Source organism: Syngnathus typhle, linkage group LG11 (genome assembly GCF_033458585.1).
Source record: "Syngnathus typhle isolate RoL2023-S1 ecotype Sweden linkage group LG11, RoL_Styp_1.0, whole genome shotgun sequence".
In the NCBI taxonomy this organism is placed as follows: domain Eukaryota; kingdom Metazoa; phylum Chordata; class Actinopteri; order Syngnathiformes; family Syngnathidae; genus Syngnathus; species Syngnathus typhle.
In genome coordinates, this window is record NC_083748.1 from 1,148,814 (window position 1) to 1,169,947 (window position 21,134).

The 21,134-nt window shown below is 46.4% G+C and overlaps 2 protein-coding genes and 1 long non-coding RNA gene across 5 annotated transcripts; 2 read left to right on the forward strand and 1 right to left on the reverse strand.

Moving 5' to 3' along the window:
- Window positions 1-8,933: 8,933 nt before the first annotated feature.
- On the forward strand, window positions 8,934-11,802 carry LOC133162886 (uncharacterized). Its single transcript, XR_009716292.1, has 3 exons — window positions 8,934-9,264; window positions 10,593-10,950; window positions 11,061-11,802. It is a non-coding gene; the product is annotated as an uncharacterized LOC133162886 (long non-coding RNA).
- Window positions 11,803-12,583: 781 nt separating this feature from the next.
- On the forward strand, window positions 12,584-16,744 carry LOC133162883 (ubiquinol-cytochrome-c reductase complex assembly factor 1). 2 transcript variants are annotated; one of them, XM_061292383.1, is made up of 9 exons: window positions 12,584-12,623; window positions 14,232-14,306; window positions 14,703-14,810; window positions 14,886-14,958; window positions 15,024-15,081; window positions 15,226-15,334; window positions 15,725-15,802; window positions 15,875-15,988; window positions 16,473-16,744. In XM_061292383.1, the coding sequence occupies exons 2-9, from the start codon at window positions 14,268-14,270 to the stop codon at window positions 16,605-16,607; spliced, it is 714 nt and encodes a 237-aa protein (XP_061148367.1). In that variant the 5' UTR covers window positions 12,584-12,623; window positions 14,232-14,267; the 3' UTR covers window positions 16,608-16,744. The 2 variants fall into 2 exon arrangements, with proteins under 2 accessions (XP_061148367.1, XP_061148366.1); XM_061292382.1 differs by lacking the exon at window positions 12,584-12,623 and adding an exon at window positions 12,949-13,175.
- A 2,000-nt stretch (window positions 16,745-18,744) lies between these two features.
- Window positions 18,745-20,741, reverse strand: LOC133162880 (uncharacterized). 2 transcript variants are annotated; one of them, XM_061292373.1, is made up of 2 exons: window positions 20,455-20,741; window positions 18,745-20,330 (listed from the first exon to the last, which is right to left on the reverse strand). In XM_061292373.1, the coding sequence occupies exon 2, from the start codon at window positions 20,049-20,051 to the stop codon at window positions 18,933-18,935; it is 1,119 nt and encodes a 372-aa protein (XP_061148357.1). In that variant the 5' UTR covers window positions 20,052-20,330; window positions 20,455-20,741; the 3' UTR covers window positions 18,745-18,932. The 2 variants fall into 2 exon arrangements, with proteins under 2 accessions (XP_061148357.1, XP_061148359.1); XM_061292375.1 differs by lacking the exon at window positions 20,455-20,741 and having other exon boundaries at window positions 18,745-19,979; window positions 20,093-20,402.
- Between the last annotated feature and the right edge of the window lie 393 nt (window positions 20,742-21,134).

The following is a 21,134-nucleotide window of genomic DNA, read 5'->3' on the forward strand; positions in this document are numbered from 1 at the left end:
CACAACTAACTGAACGCTGACGTCACCAGCCGCGAGCGACCACGTGACATAATTCAAGCTTCACGATGTTTGTCACATACGCAGTTACAACGCGCTACGATCACCATTACTGAAATGTAACAAAATGATAATCCTTCTTCTTTGTCCCATGTTACTATGAAGAGATGTATTAAAGGTGTGTAATTGTTGTCATTACGATAACGAAGAAAGTTGTTAAAAAGCGGGCAAAGATTTCGGGAACTTGCCTGTGGTTGTGATGCGTGCGTACTTGTACCCAGCAGTGTCCGCATGGTTCTTCAGGGACAAGAGCAAAGATAATTTTAAGTCGAGATGAGCTGGGGGGAACGACTATGCGCGTGCCATAAAAGCAAAGGCGTAGGTTTGGTAGGGACATTACAAATTACGAACCCATGATTTGGTCATGCAGCTCAGTGCGCTAGTGGTAGAGTGTCCGACCTGAGACTGTAAGGTTGTGGGATCAAACCCGGGCCGGGTCATACCAAAGACTATAAAAATGGGAATCATTGCATCCCTGCTTGGCACTCGACATTAAGGGTTGGAATTGGGAGGTTAGATCACAAAATGATTCCCGAGCGCGGCACCGCTGCTGCTCACTGCTCCCCTCTCCCCCAGGGGATGGATCAAAATCACACGGAGATGGGTTAACTGCAGATAGGGGTGTAAATCGCGGGTTTTGTCACGATACGATATAATATCGATATAAAGAACTACGATACGATATTTGCCGATATCTTAAAGCCTGCTGCGATTCATTCACGATATATCGCGATATAGTGCTCTACGATCGATTTTTTTTTTAATAAAAAATATAGAACAATAACCTGATTTATAACAGTTCATACGCAAAATCAACAAGGTACTGCAAACTCTTTATTTAGGAAATTGCAAGAGTATTGTAGTATACAAAGTGCTTATTTTACCACTGAACTTTGATGTCGTGTTTTTTCTTTAAATGTGCGGCGAGATTTGTGCTCCCTGAATATTTGATCACCGCATGGCAGGATTTACAAACTGCACGTGTCTTGTCCGTTTAGCCATCTTTTCTTTGGAATCCAAAGTGCTTCCAAACGAATGACTTGAAGCCTAAAGGGGAGCAAATTTCCTCGTCTTTTTGGACACTAGCCATAGCACCAGCCCAGGAGCCGCGTACTAGTTGTCGCCTCCCCTTTCACGTGCGTGCTATGCTCACAACACAACAACGCCGGGCGCACTGCTCCCGGAAAGAGGAAGCAAGCAACAATGAACTGGATTTCAAAATAAAGTCGCGTCTAATGTCCGAGGTCAAACACGGCGATATAAATCGATGTTTACCTTTAGCATCGATGCCAATAAATCGTAGAGCATTATATCGATGTGTATCGATGTATCGTTACACCCCTAACTGCAGAGGACAAATTTCACCGCACCACGACGATCATAGGGACTTTGACTTTATACATCACGTGTATACACAACCAGACACGTTCATACGCCGCAGAAGAATTTAAGAATATTTTAATTATTGCTTTTCCAAATTCAGCATACATTTTCCATTTTGTCCTCTTATGCAGTGAAGAGAAAAACATTCCAGGGAAGATCAAAATAAATAAATAATAAAATATATCTTGCACTATATAAGAAATAAGTCTCTATTATTGCTCTGTTTGTTGCATGCTTATGCCTTCTGTATTTATCATCTTGCAAAATTAAATATGTAAACATGGATGCTTAGAAATTCTCTGGAGAAATTGCTTCATTTTGAGAAAACAAAGGCTTTAGCTTCCCTTTTATAACTTTTCCTGTGACAAACGTACACTTCATTTTTATGGTAAGTGTTCGGTTTGTGCATATTATTCTTCGTGTTTCTTTCATTACCTCAAAGTGCTTTATCGTCGCAGCAGCAGGGCAGGGCAAAAGTTGATGCCAGTTCATCCCGCTCACTTCTGTACAAGTGTTGGAGCAACTTCTAAAGGGCAAAGACCGGTTACGTTTGGTCACAAATGAGTTCAGATGTTTTGCCATTGTGAGCACCAACATAACCCTCTGCATGAGGCTACCTGACCGGCACTACTAAATGTGACTAAATTACTCTGTTGCAGCCAATGAAATAGCGGCATCTGTCATCATAGCTCCAAATAAATCTCTTAACCTTTCAAAAAAACTACTAATTTAAAATTGTGCCAGCCTCAGTCACAAAGGGAAGACTAGAGTTCTTTTTATAGATGATTTTAATGATCTTGGCCAAAAATATCACCGTAGAACTAACAGAAATAGAAACAACAAAACCATTAGTTTGTACATACATACATATTACACAGATAAACACATTACACACGAATAAAGAGTAACGAACACACCACTTTGCCTGCTTGTGGCTAGGGCTGGGGTTAATCTTCTTGAAAGATGAGTCTTTATATGGATTTAAACACCAGCGTCGGAGTCCGCCATACACTTGTGCTGATCGCCACAGGACGGGAATCGGAAGTTCGAGCCAAAACTCACGTGACGTAAAACCCCAAATTTTAGACTAATTCTCTACAAAAAATAGAATATATTTACTAATATGGAGATAATAGTGCCTGTTAGGTTTTTACAGACAGAGTGAATAAATGTTAAGAGAAACGCACCAACGGACAGACCACAAGTGAGGCAGAATATTGAGTCGTAGCTTGCGCAAGGAGTGCAGTACAGACAGCTTACAATGCCCAACCTACACTAAAGTCTGTCTGCATCCTTGCTCTCTTTATTTGGGGATTGCCCTCATCACATGTGTAGCAGAAACCAAATAAGGTAGGGGGAAGCGCAAACGGTTTCTGCTTTTGGTAAGCGCAGGAAACTTCTGGTGTGTGTAGATTACTGCAAACGTTATACTGATGTGGCGACACAGGAAAGAGCAAACAAAGTTCATCAAGTTTAATGGGTTGAAAACAGTCTTATCAGCAGGGATCAGGGGCGCTCCCAGCGCTCCATCTCTTGAGGGTGTGAAGTGCCGAGTCAGCCACTTGAGTAAGACTGACACAATGCCGTTGCCGCTGTCTCTCGCTGGCCGAGACAAGACCTCACACCTTGGCTGATGTGGTTTTCTGTGGTGAACATAAGAACAGCAAAGCGGAACGAACGCACGTACGCACTAATCTAATCTAACGGTAGATCTAACAAGACATCTTTTACTGTAATATAGTAATATAGAAACTAAAAGAGAACGCATGATAACGTAAATAAAAGAGAACGCATGATAACATATATATACAATTTTCCAACAGTGCCATAAACAATGTACACAACTTAAACAATGTACAAACAAAATAAATCAAAATAATGAGTGTAAACCTACATCGATAGCAAGAGCGCCATCCACTGGAATCAGCGAACGCTTCATGCACAAACTTACATCATTTACACTCCCACCATCACACTCTGTGATTCTTTAACAATTAACACAAAATAAACTGATTAAACCATGTGGAAATGTCAAATATGTGCTGTGTCTTATTAGTCCTTAGCTTCAAGTAAAAGTATAGTCTTTCCAAAAATGATTTAGTTGTATGTGTTTTGTTATTATCGTGTGTGGTGTCACTAACAAGAAGTTTGACCTTCCTAACTTTGTTGTCAGCTCCTGGAAACACTTCTACCACTTTGGCTAGTTTCCATTGGTTTCTTGGTAGACAATCATCTTTTAGTAATACAATGTCATTTGTTTTCATGTCTCTTTGAGTCTTGTTCCACTTTCTTCTCTGTTGTAAGTTCAACAGGTATTCCTTCCTCAACCTGGTCCAGAAAATGTTGGCCAAATATTGAACTCTTTTCCATCTTTTCTGCAGATAGAGATCTTCTTTGACAAATTCTCCAGGAGGGGGTGAGATTATTGTAGATTTCCTTGTCAATATGTGGTTAGGTGTCAGTGGTTCAGGTCCCACAGGGTTGTTGATACATTCTGCACTCAGTGGTCTGCTATTAACAATTGCCGTGGCTTCATACATACGTAAAGGTTCTCAAGGATGAGGTGTCAAGCCTCTGAGCAGCTTGATCCAAAATGGACTTCAAAACATTTCTTATTGTCCTTATTTGTCTCTCCCAGACACCTCCCATGTGACTTGAAGCAGGTGGGTTGAGAACAAATTTGCAACCTAAGTCTTTGAGCTTTTGTTTACTTGTTTCCATGAGGTTCTGAAACTCATTTTTTGCACCCACAAAATTAGTGCCTTGATCACAGTGCAGTTGACTTACATTGCCACGTATTGCTATAAAGCAGCGTAGAGAATTGATGAAACTGTAGTGTATTTTTATTCTGGTATCATGCAATGTTTATCTCACTAGTAAGCCTAAGTGTGACCGGGTCATGTTCGGGTCAGGTTCGTGTGGGATTGTTTGGGGCTTGGTCCAGGAAGGTAGACTCATTGGCGCCAGACACATCTGGCTTCAATTAACAACTGCTAAGATACCACCATGCAGAGGTAGGGAGGCAGGCAGCGCGGTCATAGGTCAGCCAACAGCCCCATCTGCGCGCTCCCGCGTGGAGGGAAGCGCAAGAGTATAAGGTTTAGGACGAGAGTAGACAAAGGGACTCGACATCTTGGCTAGGGCGCGAGACACTTCTCTCTGACATCGGTTGAATAAAATCTTTCCCCAATCAGCCATGTGTGACTGAAGTTTTCCTTCCCCAAGCCAGCCACTTTTTCACCATCTTGTTTGGAAGACCAGCTGACCATCAAAGAGAATTCACCACAAAACAATCTGTACTGAGATCATCTAAGACTTCAATGTGAACAGCTCGTGAACACATGCAGGTGAGTAACAGTCCATATCTTTTCATTTCTTTCCTTCCTTCCTTTATGTAAAATGGTCCGAAACAATCCATACCAGTGTACACAAATGGAGGTGTATCTTCCAACCTTTCTGGAGGTAGGTTTGCCATACTTTGTTCTTGATTACATCTTCGGAATTTTCTGCATTTCACACATTTGTGAATGAATGATGACACACTACTACTGCAGCCAATAATCCATATTCCATTGGCCCGTATTTCATTAAGAGTCATTCCACGGCCTTGATGATGGATTTTTTCGTGGAAATGCTTAATGAGTAAGTTTGACACATGGTGTTCTTTTGGAAGGATAGCAGGATGTTTGACATTTGGATGTAGTGATGCATCAGTTAGTCGTCCTCCTACTCTTAAGACATGATTCTTGTCAATGAAGGGACTTAACTTGTGAAGGTTAGTTTGTGCTGTCTGAACTTCACCCTTCCGTTTCAGTGACTTGATTTCTTTGCTGAATGCTTCATTTTGTACAGATGGAATTATGAATTCTTCTCATCCTTTCTCTCTTCCAAAGTACTCGTGTCATGTGACATTTTTGTCTTGCTCTTTACACACTTTGCCAAGCGTTTGAGTCTTGCTATGGCCCTTACCAATCTGAAAGGTTTTGCATTCTTTTGATAAATGAATTCTCTTCTTCTGCTTCTACTTTGAAAACGTGACATTTTTAGTTCTGGGTCTTTACTGTCAATATCTTTGAATTCGTCCTCGTCTTTTGGAAGTTCATTTTGCCATAGAAAATTCGGCCCAGTGAACCAATTTGATTCTTTGAGTTCCTTGGTCATAACTCCTCGAGACGCATGATCAGCGGGATTTTGTTCAGAAGGAACATATCGCCATTGACTTGGTTCCGTACTTGATCTGATTCTTTGAATGCGATTTGCTACAAATACATGGAATCGTCTTGCGTCATTGTTAATGTAACCAAGAACGACCTTGGAGTCAGTCCAAAAGTATTCTTGGAGGTCTTCAATCTCTAACTCTCTCTTCAGGAAGCAAGCTGTTCTTGTAGCCACTACCGCAGCAGAGAGCTCAAGCCTTGGAATTGTTGTCACTTTTGTTGGAGCGACTCTTGCCTTGCCCATCACAAGAGTACAGTGGACTTCTCCGGATGTGGTTACAGTTCTAAGGTATGAGCATACTCCATACCCCGAAGTACTAGCATCAGAAAAATTGTGCAACTGATACTGTTGAATGTCTTTGAATGTTGCAGGTACATAGCAACGTGGTATCTTTATTGAAAATAGGTTGACGAGGTCTTGTAGCCAGACTTCCCAGTGCGGCTTAAGGTCATCTGGAAGCGGTTCATCCCAGTCTAACTTGTCTTGGCACATCCTTTGAAGAATTCTCCTTCCAACTAGAATGAAAAGGCGTGACAAATCCGAGAGGATCGAAAATTGAGGCTACTGTAGATAGAACTCCTCTTCTAGTGCAGGGATTGGTTGGCATGACAACTCTAAGTGAAATGTGTCTGATGTTAAACACCACTGAACCCCTAAAACTCTTTCGAGTTTTCGTTCTCGAAAAGCTAGGTCCAAATCATTAGCTCCTCCTGCACATTCCTCTTTTGGGACAGAAGAGAGCACTTTCTTATTGTTACTGATGAACTTGTGTAAGTGTAACCTTCCAGAGTTACATAGGCCTCTTGCTTCTGTAACAAGCTGAATAGCCTCCTCTTCAGTATCAACGCTTGCCAACCCATCATCCACGTAAAGATTACGTTGTATGAACTTAATGGCAGCTTGACTGAACCTTCCTTCACCTTGTGATGCTAGATGCCTGAGTCCGAAATTTGCACATCCAGGTGAGGACGCTGCTCCGAATAGGTGAACTCTCATTCGGAACACTGTTGGTGGCTTGTCCATATAACCCGCCTCCCACCATAGGAATCTAAGGTAATCCTGGTCTTCAGTAACAACATGAAACATGCGCTCCACATCACACATAATTGCCACTTGTCCTTTTCTAAAGCGACACAGAACTCCAACTAGAGTGTTTGTGAGGTCAGCCCCGCTTAGAAGATGTTCATTAAGAGATGTATTCTGGAACTTTGTGTCACGGTGCGGAGTAGAGAAATGGAGCAGGGCAACCAAGTGCAGCTTGGACCAGGGTTTATTGCAGTAAACTCAAAGGACTCGGCAAACTGACGTGACTAAACAACAGACTAACAAGACTAACAGACCAAAGCGTGACACAAAAGACAGGAACCGAACAAACCGTGACCGTGAGACATGCATTGTCCACATCTTACGCACAATGCTCCGACGGGGAGTGACCCGCAAACAGAACTTAAATACATCGTAGGTAACGAGAGGCAGGTGCGTGTGGTTACATTAAGCAAGGGCACACAGGAAGGGAGGGGCGAGCACACAAACACAGACATGACAGAACCCCCCCCCCACAAGGGACGGCTCCCGACGTCCCAAAAACCCAACCCCCCCCACGGCGGCACGCGGGGGGTCAGAGAGCCGCACTGGGGCGGCGACTAGGGGCAGAGAGCCGCACTCGGGGGGCGGCTAGGGGCAAAAACCCGCACTCGGGCGGCGGCTTGGGCAAACGGAACCGCAATCGGCGGCGACTTGGGCAAACGGAACCGCAATCGGCGGACACCCGGGGAAACGGAGCCACAATCGGCGGACACCCGGGGAAACAAAACCGCTATCGGCGGACACCCGGGGAAACAAAACCGCTATCGGCGGACACCCGGGGAAACACAACCGCAATCGGCGGACACCCGGGGAAACACAACCGCAATCGGCGGACACCCGGGGAAACACAACCGCAATCGGCGGACACCCGGGGAAACACAACCGCAATCGGCGGACACCCGGGGAAACACAACCGCAATCGGCGGACACCCGGGGAAACACAACCGCAATCGGCGGCTACTCAAGGAAACAGATCCGCATTCTGCGGCACTCGGGGAGTCCATGCCGCATTCGGCGGCATTGTGGGAGGCGGAGTTGTGCGCAGCAGCAGGAGTCGAGCATGTTGCCTTCCTATGGGGCCGGGTGATGGTCGCAGGTTCGGGCGCTGCTGGCACAAGGACCACGGCGGCCGTGGGTCCAGCGTCGCTGGAGCAAAGTCCGATGGCAGCCGTCGAGCCGATGGCGCCGGGAGGAACCCCGATGGCGGCCGCGGATCCGGCGTCGCTGGAGCGAAGTCCGACGGCGGCCGCGAGTCTGGCGTCGCAGATGGGCGAAGTCCGATGGCAACAGCGGAGCCGGTCGCACCGTGAGGAACTCTGATGGCGGCCTTCGCGAAGCCCATGGCGCTGGAACCTGCTCAAACGACGGGCGTGGATTGCGCATCGCGGACGGGAGCTGATGCTGGAAGGTCCAAGCGCTGGTCGCTGTGATGGTCGGAGCATTCGGTCACGGTGCGGAGAAGAGAAATGGAGCAGGGCGACCAAGTGCAGCTTGGACCAGGGTTTATTGCAGCAAACTCAAAACACTCGGCAAACTGACGTGACTAAACAACAAACTAACAAGACTAACAGACCAAAGCGTGAAACAAAAGACAGGAACCAAACAAGCCGTGACCGTGAGACATGCATTGTCCACATCTTACGCACAATGCTCCGACGGGGAGTGACCCGCAAACAGAACTTAAATACATCACAGGTAATGAGAGGCAGGTGCGTGTGGTTACATTAATCAAGGGCACACAGGAAGGGAGGGGCGAGCACACAGACACATAACCAAAACTGGAGACGAGGCATGACACTTTGCTGAGCAATCAAAGACTACACGGATTTTACCTGGCTTTAGGTGATGATAGATGCCATGGTGAGGGATATACCAGGCTGGTTCTTTGTTTATCTCCATTTCTGGCACTCTCTCAGCATCTCCTCTCTTTATTATGTCTTCCATGAATGCCACATAGTCCTTAAAATAGCTTTCATCTTTTCTCAGACGCTTCTCCAGACATTTCAGTCTATGATCTGCACATGGCCTATTGTTTGGTAGATTAGGTCTTCCATCTTTGAAAGGTAATGGCATTTCAAAATGTCCATTTGACCATTGTTTTATACCTACTTTCACCTTGGTCAGAAACAGCATGTCTTCTTGTGACATGGGATCTTCTTCAGTGGTCCTTTCAACAAAGTCCCTTTCAAGTACTTTAATTATATCAGCTGGAGAGATTACTTCCTTAACTTTGTTCCTGTTTACAAAATGTACTTCATCTTTAAGGTTGTGAAACTCAACAGCTGGCAGGACTTGTTTTACAGTAATGCGATGACTAACACCAATCTCGTCTTCAAATTCACACTCAGAATTGCTGTAGCCAATGATGCTCCATCCTAGTATAGATTTCTGTCCAAATGGCTGATTTCTTTCTCTGGTCACAACTTCAATGGGCAATAAAGCCTGTGGGCAGTTGTAGCCAATTAGTAAGCCGACTTCACACTCGAGTTCTGGAGCCATCTCATTTGCTAGATGTCTGAGGTGAGACCAGTTTTCTGCTGTCTTGCTTGTGGGAATATGAGATCTATTGGCAGGTATGTAGTCTCTAGTATAGGTTGGTTGGGGGCAATTTGATTCTTGCTTCAGAATTAATGCCTCTGACTTGTAAATTACTTAGCTTAGTACTGTGTACAGTAGGGGTTTAACGCTACATCGATACACATCGATTAATCGATATAATGCTCTACGATTTATTGGCATCGATGCTAAACGTAAACATTGATTTATATCGCCGTGTTTGACCTCGGACATTAGACGCGACTTTATTTTTAAATCCAGTTCATTGTTGCTTGCTTCCTCTTTCCGGGAGCGCACTGCGCGTGTTGTGTTGTGAGCAGAGCACGCACGTGAAAGGGGAGTCGACAACTAGTACGCGGCTCCTGGGCTGGTGCTATGGCTAGTGTCCAAAAAGACGAGGAAATTGGCTCCCCTTTAGGCTTCAAGTCATTCGTTTGGAAGCACTTTGGATTCCAAAGAAAAGATGACTCAACGGACAAGACACGTGCAGTTTGTAAATCCTGCCATGCGGTGATCAAATATTCAGGGAGCACAAATCTCGCCGCACATTTAAAGAAAAAACACATCAAAGTTTAGTGTTAAAATAAGCACTTTGTATACTACAATACTCTTGTTATTTCCTAAATAAAGAGTTTGCAGTACCTTGTTGATTTTGCGTATGAATTGTTATAAATCAGGTTATTGTTCTATATTTTTTATTAAAAAAAAAAAATCGATCGTCGAGCACTATATCGCGATATATCGTGAATGAATCGCAGCAGGCTTTAAGATATCGGCAAATATCGTGTTGTAGTTCTTTGTATCGATATTATATCGTATCGTGACAAAACCCGCGATTTACACCCCTACTTTCCAGCATTTCTTCCAAGGACTCCAAAAAGGGTGGGTACTCTGAGCTGCTGTTTGGTGCATAAACACAAACAACAGTCAGGACCCGTCCCCCCCACCCGAAGGCGGAGGGAGGCTACCCTCTTATTCACCGGGGGGGAACTCCAATGTACAGGCACCCAGCCTGCTCAATGCCTCTCACCGTGGGCAACTCCAGAGTGGAAGAGAGTCCAGCCCCTCTCAAGAGGGCTTGTACACGAGCCCAAACTGTGTGTGGAGGCAAGTCCGACTATGTCTAGTCGGAACTTTTCTGCCTCGCACACCAGCTCGGGCTCCTTTCGAGCCAGAGAGGTGACTTTCCATGTCCCAAGAGCTTCTGCAGTCAGGGATCGGACCGCCAAGGTCCCCTCCTTTGACCACCGTCCAGTTCACTTTGTACCCAACCCCTTTGCCCCCTCCCACAGGTGGTGAGCTAATGGGAATGGGGACCAACGTCTTCTTTTCGGGCTGTGCCCGGCCGGGCCCCATGGGCAAAGGCCCGGCCACCAGACGCTCACCTTCAAGCCCCAGCTCCAGGCCTGCCTCCAGAGGGGTGCCCCAGTGACCCGCGTCCGGGCGAGGGAAAATGAAGTCCATTTATTTTTCTCACCATAAGGGGGTTTTGTGAGCCGTGCTTTGTCCGGCCCCTCACCTATGACCCTTTTGCCATGGGTTACCCTACCAGGGGCATGAAGCTCCAAACAACATGGCTCCTAGCAGTGACGTGCGGTGAGGTTCATGACTGGGGAGGCACTGAGACGGCACACACGCCAGAGTACACCAGTGAGTATAGGCGCGACAGACAGCAGGTCAAGCACTCAAACGTGTGTACACATTCCTATTTCGTTGACAACACATTAAATAAAGACACAATGTTTGTGTTTTTGCCCCAGGCTGGGGAGGTGGTTAGGTGACACCCAAACTGACAATGGCTGTCTGGTTTTCTCGCAGACCAATCAGGATGAGGGAACTGCAGCGGATTACCCCCCTCGAAGACACCGCCAGGACAATCGAGGGCACCTCCTGCAGCTCTTCACTTTGAATTGGACATCCACTTTTTCTTTGGATTGTTTTATATTATGTGTTCTATGTGCCCTCTCTGCATCCATTGCAGCCTGGTCATCCTGGAAGGGGGATCCTCCCATCTGTCATTTTTCCTCCAGTAGGAGTTTTTTTTTTGTTTTTCCTTGCCCTCCTGTGAGTTTAAGATAAGGGGATGTTCGAGAATAATTCTTATTTTTTTGTATATGTGAAGCCCTTTGAGACTTTCCTGTAATTTAGGGCTATATAAATAAACTTGACTTGACTACTAATGGGCGGATCAAACCTGTGGTTTTGATACATTGATACTCTTTTTAGTAGGGATGGGCGATACCAATGATTTTGGAATTGATCCGATACCAAGTATTTCCTACCCAAAATACCCGATATTCGATCCGATATCGATACCGGAAGTGTAATTTCCCGCCAAAAAAACAATTTAAATGCAGTGGCATTCTTGCTCTTGGAGAGTCATCTATTGAATTTTGTAGAAAAAAGTATTACGTCATGTACATGAATTATTAACCTTTTTAGACATTAGTGCATTAGTGGAAGATGCATATTAATAGTATAACTTTAATAAAAAGGAGCTATTCTTTACTTTTCTCTCTCTCTCTCTCTGTTGTTGGGAAAAAGTTTTGTCTTTTAGTATAATCTAAAAAGAGACATGGTACCAACAGAGATGCAGGGCTTAATCGTCATGAGCAGCAAAACTATCAATTTGTAAAGCCACTGGATACTTACATTTAATATTGTAATACTTTAGTGTTGTTTATAGGAAGTGGAGTTACAAATAAAACGTATGGCGTTCGACCACAAATTGAAAAGGGGAAAACTTTATTTATAAATGACTGACTAAAGCGTAGTAATTATTGCTTCAAATAGCACATCAACCACAAATGCTTACGATTTTTGGTTAGCACCTGATACCTGGATATGTCTTGCCTTTCTGAAACGCTGCTTCTAAGGTACTTTGGTACCTTAGCCTCGGTGTGGCTGCAGGGTTTTCCGTCGCTGCCTTAGTGTCTGCGGCACGTTTCAACTGCAGCTCTTCATGAACCGTGGGGTGAATTTTGCTTAAATGTTTTGTCAAGTTTGTGGTGTTGCCACAATATTTAATTGTTTTGTGACATATTTCACATTTTGCCTCGTTGTTATTAAGTAAAATATAATATCCCCAAACCAGACTTCTCTTGCGTTCGGACTGGGCCGCTGCCGTGGCCATGCTTGTTTGTGTTTGTTTGGATTGGAACGGGGGGCGGAGGAGGAGGGCTTGGCTTGTGAGAAAAGGGGGCGGGAGCAGAGCAGAGCAGGACACGCCGGTGCAGCAGGCGGAAGGAAAAGTAGTGCTAGCATGAGTGCAAGTCGTCAAATTGGAGCAGAAAAAAAATGAGGAAAAATATAATTAAATAATTGTAAGTATCGATATTTTAGCTAGGGAGATCGATACTCAAAAATGAGCAGCCTGGATCGATATATTGATATTTTGGTATCGATCCGCCCATCCCTACTTTTTAGAATAGGCCACTTTGGCACAGGTGATTCACTCAGTACCTTGAGCTATGACAAAATAAAAAAAAGCATCGCAAAGAAAAAATAAGCTGCTGAAAGCAAAGATAGAGTGAATGGGGAAAAAAGGAGGAAATATAGTAAAGGTAAAAAAAAAAAGAGTGGAACGCAAAGAAAGAAGGTAGGAAGAGGAGAATTAGGTCAGGCGGACACTTCTATTGGTGATGTGGACTTTTGTTGCCGATCGGACGCAATTGCTAACGGACACTCGACTGGTTGAGTGACATTGACTACAACCGTCGCCGGCCGGTAGAGACGCTGAGCAGTTTGTAGCCTTCAAAAATTCGGCTTGACTCTACCGGGGCTTCTTGCGGGTCATGTGGGCCCTGTGGCTCGCGTCCCGGCGGCCGCTACAGTCTGCCGCCAGAACCGTCGGAACCGATCTCCCGTGCCACAAGGTTAGCCTAGCTGAGCTTCGCTTCTCCACGTAACGCGCGGGTGGAACCTTTATCGCCACGATTCCCTTGAGTTTCCATCAAAGGAATCCGGGTCAGGTCCTTGCCACAATTTGCGTCAACGCGGGTGTAATTGAAATAATCAGAGATGTTGAAGTGGGCCAGTGGCACTATGTAGCTCAGTATAAAAGATGTAGACGTTCATGCGCGTCGAATTTCAAAGGTCAGTCCGTTCATATCCAAGACGACTCCACCAATACAAATATTGTTTTCCTCGGACAAAGGTTCACAAAGTGACGACCCCTGAAACGCTGTAAAAATGCGGCATCCCTGACCCGTTTTGTTGTTGCTAGAAATCAATTTCAAGCTCTCTTAAACGACTTCATCTTCTCAGCTAACCGTTTTCATTTAAAAGCGTACTAAACTTAGATCTCGGCAACAATGCGCCCCACGCCCCGCCCCAATTACTGTAGTTAAGTAATTCTGGCAATTACTTCTGGCTATTTGAAACAATAGGTAACCAAAAATCATGATTCGAAAACTACTTTGACTATTGAATCTGAAAGCAATATAATCCACAAACGTTAAGTCATATTTTATGAATGTAGTAATAAACTGCAAAAAAGGGGAAGAAATCTAATTTGTGCCATGATTGGGGCAAAAGCAGGTAGTGTTGCAGATGAACAAAACACTTGGTAGCTTGAGAGCTGTTCCAAGGAGAAGTCGGGTCCTCGTTTCTGCCCTCCAGACGAAATTTGACGAGTCGCAATGAAGCAGCGAAACGCAACCATTTGAATGCCCCTTCTTCGCCGGCGACTGAAAAGAACATTGCAATGCCGTCACGGCTCACCAGTTCCTGAGTGCTTAGGCACCGTGATGTCATCTTCAGTTGGTGGCAAAAAGATGGATGAGAAAGGGGCGCATTTGGCTGATTCACTCCATCCACTTCACGTCGATGACGTCAGCAATGTCAAATGCGTGCTGCTGTCGTGCCAGGTCGGAGTTGCGTCACAATTCTCCTCCTTTATGTTTGTGCGTGTCACTCTGGTTTGCCGACAGGCGGCGCCCATCAGCAGGCCTCGTGTGGTTCCCCTGATGACGACGCGACGGCGCCCGCTGTACCTGAGCGCACAGGTATTGTCATCACAAGCATGCATGTGTTGAATGGTGGCAGGAAAGTTGGGACGCCACTTCAGATGGCAAACAGAGGTGCTCGCTAGGTGGTGGCTGCATTTCATCTGCTTCTAGAAGCAGAACAGTGTGACGGGTTGCTGCCGTGCGCTGCCCGACTGGCTCGCATGCTTCAATTTGTTGCGATTGGCAGCCAATGCTTGCGTGTCTGCTCTGTGTGTGTGTTCAAATGAGATTCAGTCAAAAGTGAACAATGAAATTGTCACAGGGCAATCATCAGAAACAGTGAGTGCGAGCATACTGGCCACGTCCCAGTCCCAAAATGGAAGGCTGGGCAAAAAAAAATCCATTAATGATATCAATGTGAAAAAAAAGTTGCCTTGTGTATGCGCGTGTCAGACGTGCAGCGTGAAGGAGACGCTGGCACCCAGCCGGGAGGAAGTGGGCGGCTTCACTAAGCTGATTGAGGCCATGGGCTTCACAGGACCCCTCAAGTACAACAAATGGGTGAGTGTGTGTCAGGGGGTGCCCGCTGTGGTCGACCAAGGCGAGATGTTGTCATGTCCTTTGTGTTGTGTGCAGAAAATCAAGATTGCGGCCTTGCGCATGTACACGTGCTGCGTGGAGAGGGTAAACTACGACGACTTCTTGGACAGTGCGTACAAAGAGCCGCTGCATTCATTGACGTGAGCCGCACTAAGGCTGACGCTTTTGTCTCAGGGTGCTTGCTGCCCGACACACTCAACTCCTGGTTCCTGGTGGCGCAGCTGCACGTGTGGTGAGGCAGCCGCTTGTGTCACAAACAGTCCACATGTCAACGCAGCCATCTATGCTTGTGCGCGCGTGTCACAAGCTAGCGATGTACAGCGACGTCTTCAAGTGCTCACTTTGACGGAGAGGCCACGTCCTTGCTTCCTGGCAGGATGTGTCTGGTGCGGATGCGTCAGGAGGGCCGGGCAGGCAAGTACATGTGTCGCTACGTGGTCCACTCCATGTGGGAGGACGTGGAGCAGCGCAGCAAGATCATGGGGGTGAGTGAGTGACGCTAGCTGTTAAAGGACACAGTCGTCCACGCTGCCTCGAATGTTTTGCAACGGTCTTGTGTGTCACAGCCCCATGCCTCAGTTGGCGACGTAATCTAAGGCCACTGCAATTTATTTTCGTCGGCACAAGTGCAAAGTCGATGAGAAGGCATTAAGGACATCCCATAATATTAGAACAAGGCACAAGAAAGCTGCAATACGGCGTTCAACTTTTTTGTTTTCTTTCCCTTTGCTGAAAGGGTAAATGACAAGTTCTGCTCATTGCTGTTTGTTCCTCCTGCGGGGTTTTTTGTTCTCATCCCAAACAGGCTTTTAAACGATTTTTTGACAGATTAATATAAAATATATAGCAAGGTGATGCTGATGTTTGCATGGCAGATTGACGCCATTCATCGTAAGGAAGCCCTCAAAGCCATGACTGAGACCTTCTACGCCGCTTTGTTTGGATACGACGAGGTTGGTTGGACACGCAGGGTGGCTTGCTGGCTGTGCGTGCGCTTGGGTATTCACGTTGGTACGTGTGCGCAGGGCGTCCTGTCTGACGACAGCGTCCTTGCCGCCGCTCTGTGGAGAAATTTGTTCAACTGTCAGTGTGAGGACTCTGCCCAGCTGGAGCTCATGGTGGAGTATGTGCGCAAGCAGGTGTGTCATTTGGCCGTTGCGTCATTTCACAGGCTTGCTTCAGTCAACTTGCAGACGTTTTCATCCAACTCTCCGCCATCTTGCTGATGCTTATGCAAGCAGTGTTCTCAGATTTTTCTAAATAGTGATGCAAATGGCACTCAATGCGATTCATCGTCTGTGAATCAAACTTCACAGTAGTGATAGAGTTATTTTCCTTCTTAAAGGGTTTTTTGTTGTTTTGTTTTTAATGAAGCAGATGCACAACCGTGTTTCAAGACTGGCAAGGCCATTGGCCAGTCCGGAGCAGGGAAACATTATTTCTGAAACGCATTTCATACAAAGGTGCTTGTAGGTCATAAGTAAGTGTATTGACGTTGAAGCATGCAGCTTGGCGAGTCTTGCATCGGTTCAATTTGACCTAAACCGTAATCTCCCTCACCCTCGCTGTGTCAGCTTGACATACGGCACTGAGGCTAACCCAGTGAGCGTGCTTGTTTTTCAGATGCAGTTCATTGACTCTCTGGACAGCGAAGACTTGCTTCTGACTGGAGAAGTCAAGTGGCGCCCCCTGCTGGAGGAGAATGCTCAGAGCATCCTGAAAGCAGCCACGCCCACATACAATGATGCCGGACTGTGACTTCCTGTCTGACAGAAACAAAAGAAACATCAACACTTGTTTGTTTTCACGCTGTAGACAAGCTTCTGTGTTTACGCCCTTGAACATATGGAAGTGATGTCATTGCTCCTTTGTCTAATGCAGCCAATTTGTTTTGACCCAGTGGCCCTGAGGATTTTTTTCAACGTTTTGGCTGATGCTTTCTGAAGTGCCCGTGTGTGTGTGAGTCTAGTGAAAAAGTTCTATCAATCCAGCTGTACCCTGTCTACTTCCGCATTCTGCAAATATTATGCAATTTGTCCTCGCCATGTGAATGACAAAGACAACCATCGCATGGCTTTGGAAACTAAACATCGGCAATGCCCCTCTTTTGAATCACGTTATTGGTTAACCTCACAGGCTGCCAAATTCCATATATTTCCTCATATGTATAGTATTGTTCAGTCCAAAAGTGTTGTGTTAAGTTTGGGGGCGTCCGTCATTCGGTTCTTTTGTCTTGAACGCTCACTATGCTAATAGTAAATACCCGAAGCCTGCATTTACTCTCAATTTAAGTACCGTAATTTTCGGACTAAAAGTCGCTCCGGAGTACAAGTCGCATCAGCCATAAAATGCCCCAAAAAGTGAGTATAACTTGCATTTTGGGGGGCAATTTATTCGACAAAATCCAACACCAAGAACAAACAGAACAAGCAACAACAGGCTAAACGATAGGTATGCTAACGTGACATAAACACAAACAAAGAGCTGAGAACGAGCATGACGTAGCATTCAGTTATTAAAAAAAACTATTACATAAATAACACGTTAATAAAACAATCTGTGTCACTCCAATTCATTAAATGCATCGATCGTCCTTTGTCAACAATGGGTGTGCGCCGCTGACGGCGCTTGCACTTCCAAAATATTCCACAGGCCCATATAACGATATATATAAATTAGAAATCAAATAACTATTATAGAAGCAATAATATTAATATTATCAAACCATCTGTGCACTCAATCATTATATACATCGATCAAATTCCTCGTCCCTTGTCAACAACGCCGCGCGTGCGCCCTGACGTCAGCCTCGTCGTTTTTCCACAGATCTAGTAGATAACAAACTTCCAGGCGTGTGGCGGCGTGGACTTCCAGCCACGTAGGTGGAAGAGAGATCCATAGAATCGGACCGGGCGTGCGTAAAATTCCAGCCACGTAGGTGGAAGAGAGATCCATAGAATCGGACCGGGCGTGCGTAAAAGCCATGACCGAGCCCCATCCACCGTCCCCGGACAGCCACTCGGCCGAGCACCGGCCCTCGACTTCCATCCACGGAGGTGAAAGAGAGTGTTGTGGCTTTATCCCCTAATAAACTGTTAGTGGGTTGCTTATTGATTGCTCGAACAACACACGGAGGCAAGGATGCAGTATGAGCCGATCTTTACTGGGTGCTCCGTCACGACTCCACACACAGACCTCACCACAGGATCCCTGCATCTCCAATACAGACAGACCAACACAGTCGAGCACTGAGTGCTTGATCCAATCTACCACAGAGAGCTCCATAAAGTAGGACCGGGCGTGCGCAAAAGCCATGTCCGAGCCTCATCCACCGTCCCCGGACAGCCACCCGGCCCCCGACTTCTATCCAAGGAAGTCAAAGAGAGCTCCGTAGAGTAAGACCGGGCGTCAGTAAAAGCCATAATAGTTTTTCAAACCTTCTGTGTCATTCCAAATCCTTAAATCCGTCAAACTCTCCGTCTGCCGTGTCGCTTAGAAACAAAGCCGCTAATGATGCCGGTAGTATGTGGGGCCCTTCATCATCTCCGTCATCCCGTGATCAATCTTTGTCCTTTTTGTAAACAACCGCCACACCGCGTCACGCTGCTGATGTCACTTGAAATTCAAATTACAGTAATCCCTTGCTACATCGCGGTTCGTTTATTGCTGTTTCACTTTTTTTTTATTGAAAATTTTTGAAAAAAAACACAAGTCGCTCCTTATTAAAAGTCGCCCCCCTACCCAAACTATGAAAAAAAAACGCGACTTATAGTCCGAAAATTACGGTATTTCAGCGATGCCAGAAAGATTGAGACACGGCCGTGGAGCTGCCTCTGCTGGGTTGCAGAAGAAGGTCCAACCCCACCTCCAGGATTACTACTCTTTATAGTGTAAAGAGATTCAAGAATTTTTATTTGCCATGTTTGAGCGTGCCAAACTGGAAATTTGACTTCGGTACATCACAGCCTCTGTTCAACATTTAGGTGACTAACAACACTCAGGACGTGTGAAAAATGATAAATATTCTCAAACATTCCCTGATCTTAAACTCCCAGTCGGGCAAGGAAAAACTCAAAACTCCAACTAGGGTAAATGAGAAACCTTGAGAAGAGACCACAGCAATGACTCTGAGAGGGGGAAGAAGCTGTCTCTGTGTCTGCTGGTTTTGGCGTACAGAGCTCTATAACGTCCGGAGGGGAATAGTTCGAACAGACTGCAACCTGGGGGAGAGGGGTCTGTAGAGATGTTACTTGCATGTTTCCTGGTCCTGGACAGGTACAAGTCTTGGATAGATGGGAGGTTGATTCCTATTATCTTTTCTGCAGTCCTGATTGTCCGCTGCAGTCTGTGCTTGTCTTGTTTGGAGGCCAATCCAAACCAGACAGCGATGGAGGTGCAGAGGACAGACTGAATGATGGCAGTGTAGAAGGTCTTCAGCAGCTCCCACAGCAGGTTGAACTTCTTGAGCTGTCTCAGGAAGTACAGCCTTTGCTGGGCCTTCTTCCGGACAGAGTCTATGTGGCCGGTCCATTTCAGGTCCAGAGAGATTGTGGTTCCCAGGAACTTGAAGGTGTCTGTGGAGAGAATAGTATTACTGCGGATAGTGAGGGGTGAAAGTGGTGAAGGGTCTCGCCTGAAGTCCACTGTCATCTCCACGGTCTTGAGCAGGTTCAGCTCCAGGTGGTTTTGGCTGCACCAGTAGACCAGCCGCTCCACCTCCTGTCTGTACGCAAACTCGTCACCGTTCCCGATCAGTCCGATGAGAGTGGTGTCGTCTGCATACTTCAGGAGCTTCACAGGAGAGTCACCTGAGGATAAATTGTTGGTGTAGAGAGAGAAGAGCAGTGGGGAGAGGACACACCCCTGATGGGCACCAGTATTGGTGGTCCGGGTGTCAGATATGATGGTCCCCAGCCTCACACGCTGTCTCCTGTTGGTCAGAAAGCTGGTGATCCACTGACAGGTGGAGGCAGGCACCGCGAGCTGGATGAGCTTCTGTTGGAGGATGTCAGCAGCGATGGTGTTGAACGCCGAGCTGAAGTCCACAAACAGGATCCTGGCGTACGTTCCTGGGGTGTCCAGGCGGTGCAGGATGTAGTGCAGTCCCATGTTGACCACAACCACCACCGACTGGAAGGGGTTAAGCAGGGGGTCCGTGACATCCTTCAGGTGGTTCAACACTAACCTCTCGAAAGATTTCATGACCACAGATGTCGGAGCGACAGGTCTATAGTCATTCAAACCTGTGATGGCGGGCTTCTTGACCACCGGTATGATGGTGGAGCTCTTGAAGCACGGAGGGCACCTCACACAGCTCCAGGGAACGGTTGAAGATCCGTGCAAAACTGGGTGCCAGCTGTTCAGCACAGACTTTCAAGCAGGAAGGTGACACGCCGTCTGGGCCCGGTGCCGTCCTGATCTTTTGTCTCCAGAACATATGGCGCACTTCCTCCTCGCAGATCTGGAGTGCGGGTGCGGCCTCTGCAGGAGAGAGAGTAGGTGACAATGGTAATTTTGGTGTGTACAGAGCGATTGTGGGGGGAGGTGAGATTGTGTTGCAGGAGGTCCTGTTGTGTGGGAGGACCGATCAAACCTGCAGTCGAACCTGTTTAGCTGGTTTGCAAGCCTTGGGCTCTCCACAGGATGGGGGGGTTGTTTCTTGAAGCCCGTGATGCTCTGCAGACCTTTCCACACCGTTGAGGGATCAGGATTGACAGAGAGGTGTCTCTCCAGGCTCTCCCTGTAACACTTCCTGGCTTTCCTGACCTCTCGGTTCAGTGTGTTTCTGGTCTGCTTGAACAGGTCCGGGTCGCCGCTCCTATAGACCTACTCCTTGACTTTGCGCAGCCTCCTGAGGTTTGGTGAAAACCAAGGTTTGTCGTTGTTGTACATGCAGAAGGTCTTAGTCTGCACACACTGATCCTCACAAAAACTGATATATGATGTGACAGTGTCAGTGAGTTCATGCAGGTCTGAAGTTACAGCTTCAAAAACTCCCCAATCGGTGCAGTCAAAGCAGGCTAAAGAGGGGTGTCAAACTCATTTTTGTCTCGGGTCGCATTGTAGTCTTAGTTTCCCACGGAGGGCCATTATGACTGTCAACGTCTTCTATATACATACAGTATAGTTTACACAAAAACCTGATGAATATCGTAATTTTCGAACTATAAGTCGCTCCAGAGTATAAGTCGCACCCTCCATAAAATGCCCAAAAATGTGAAAAAAAAACATATAAGTCGCTCCGGAGTATAAGTCGCATTTTGGGGGGCGATTTACCGTAATTTT

Excerpts from the sequence above, each read along its gene's own strand:
- LOC133162883 (XM_061292382.1), top strand. The coding sequence starts at position 13,095 with ATGTGGGCCCTGTGGCTCGCGTCCCGGCGGCCGCTACAGTCTGCCGCC. Across the intron at positions 13,176-14,231 it reads CCGATCTCCCGTGCCACAAG|GCGGCGCCCATCAGCAGGCC; the intron begins GTTAGCCTAGCT and ends GTTTGCCGACAG. Across the intron at positions 14,811-14,885 it reads CCCTCAAGTACAACAAATGG|AAAATCAAGATTGCGGCCTT; the intron begins GTGAGTGTGTGT and ends TGTTGTGTGCAG.
- LOC133162880 (XM_061292373.1), bottom strand. The coding sequence starts at position 20,051 with ATGAAATCTTTCGAGAGGTTAGTGTTGAACCACCTGAAGGATGTCACG.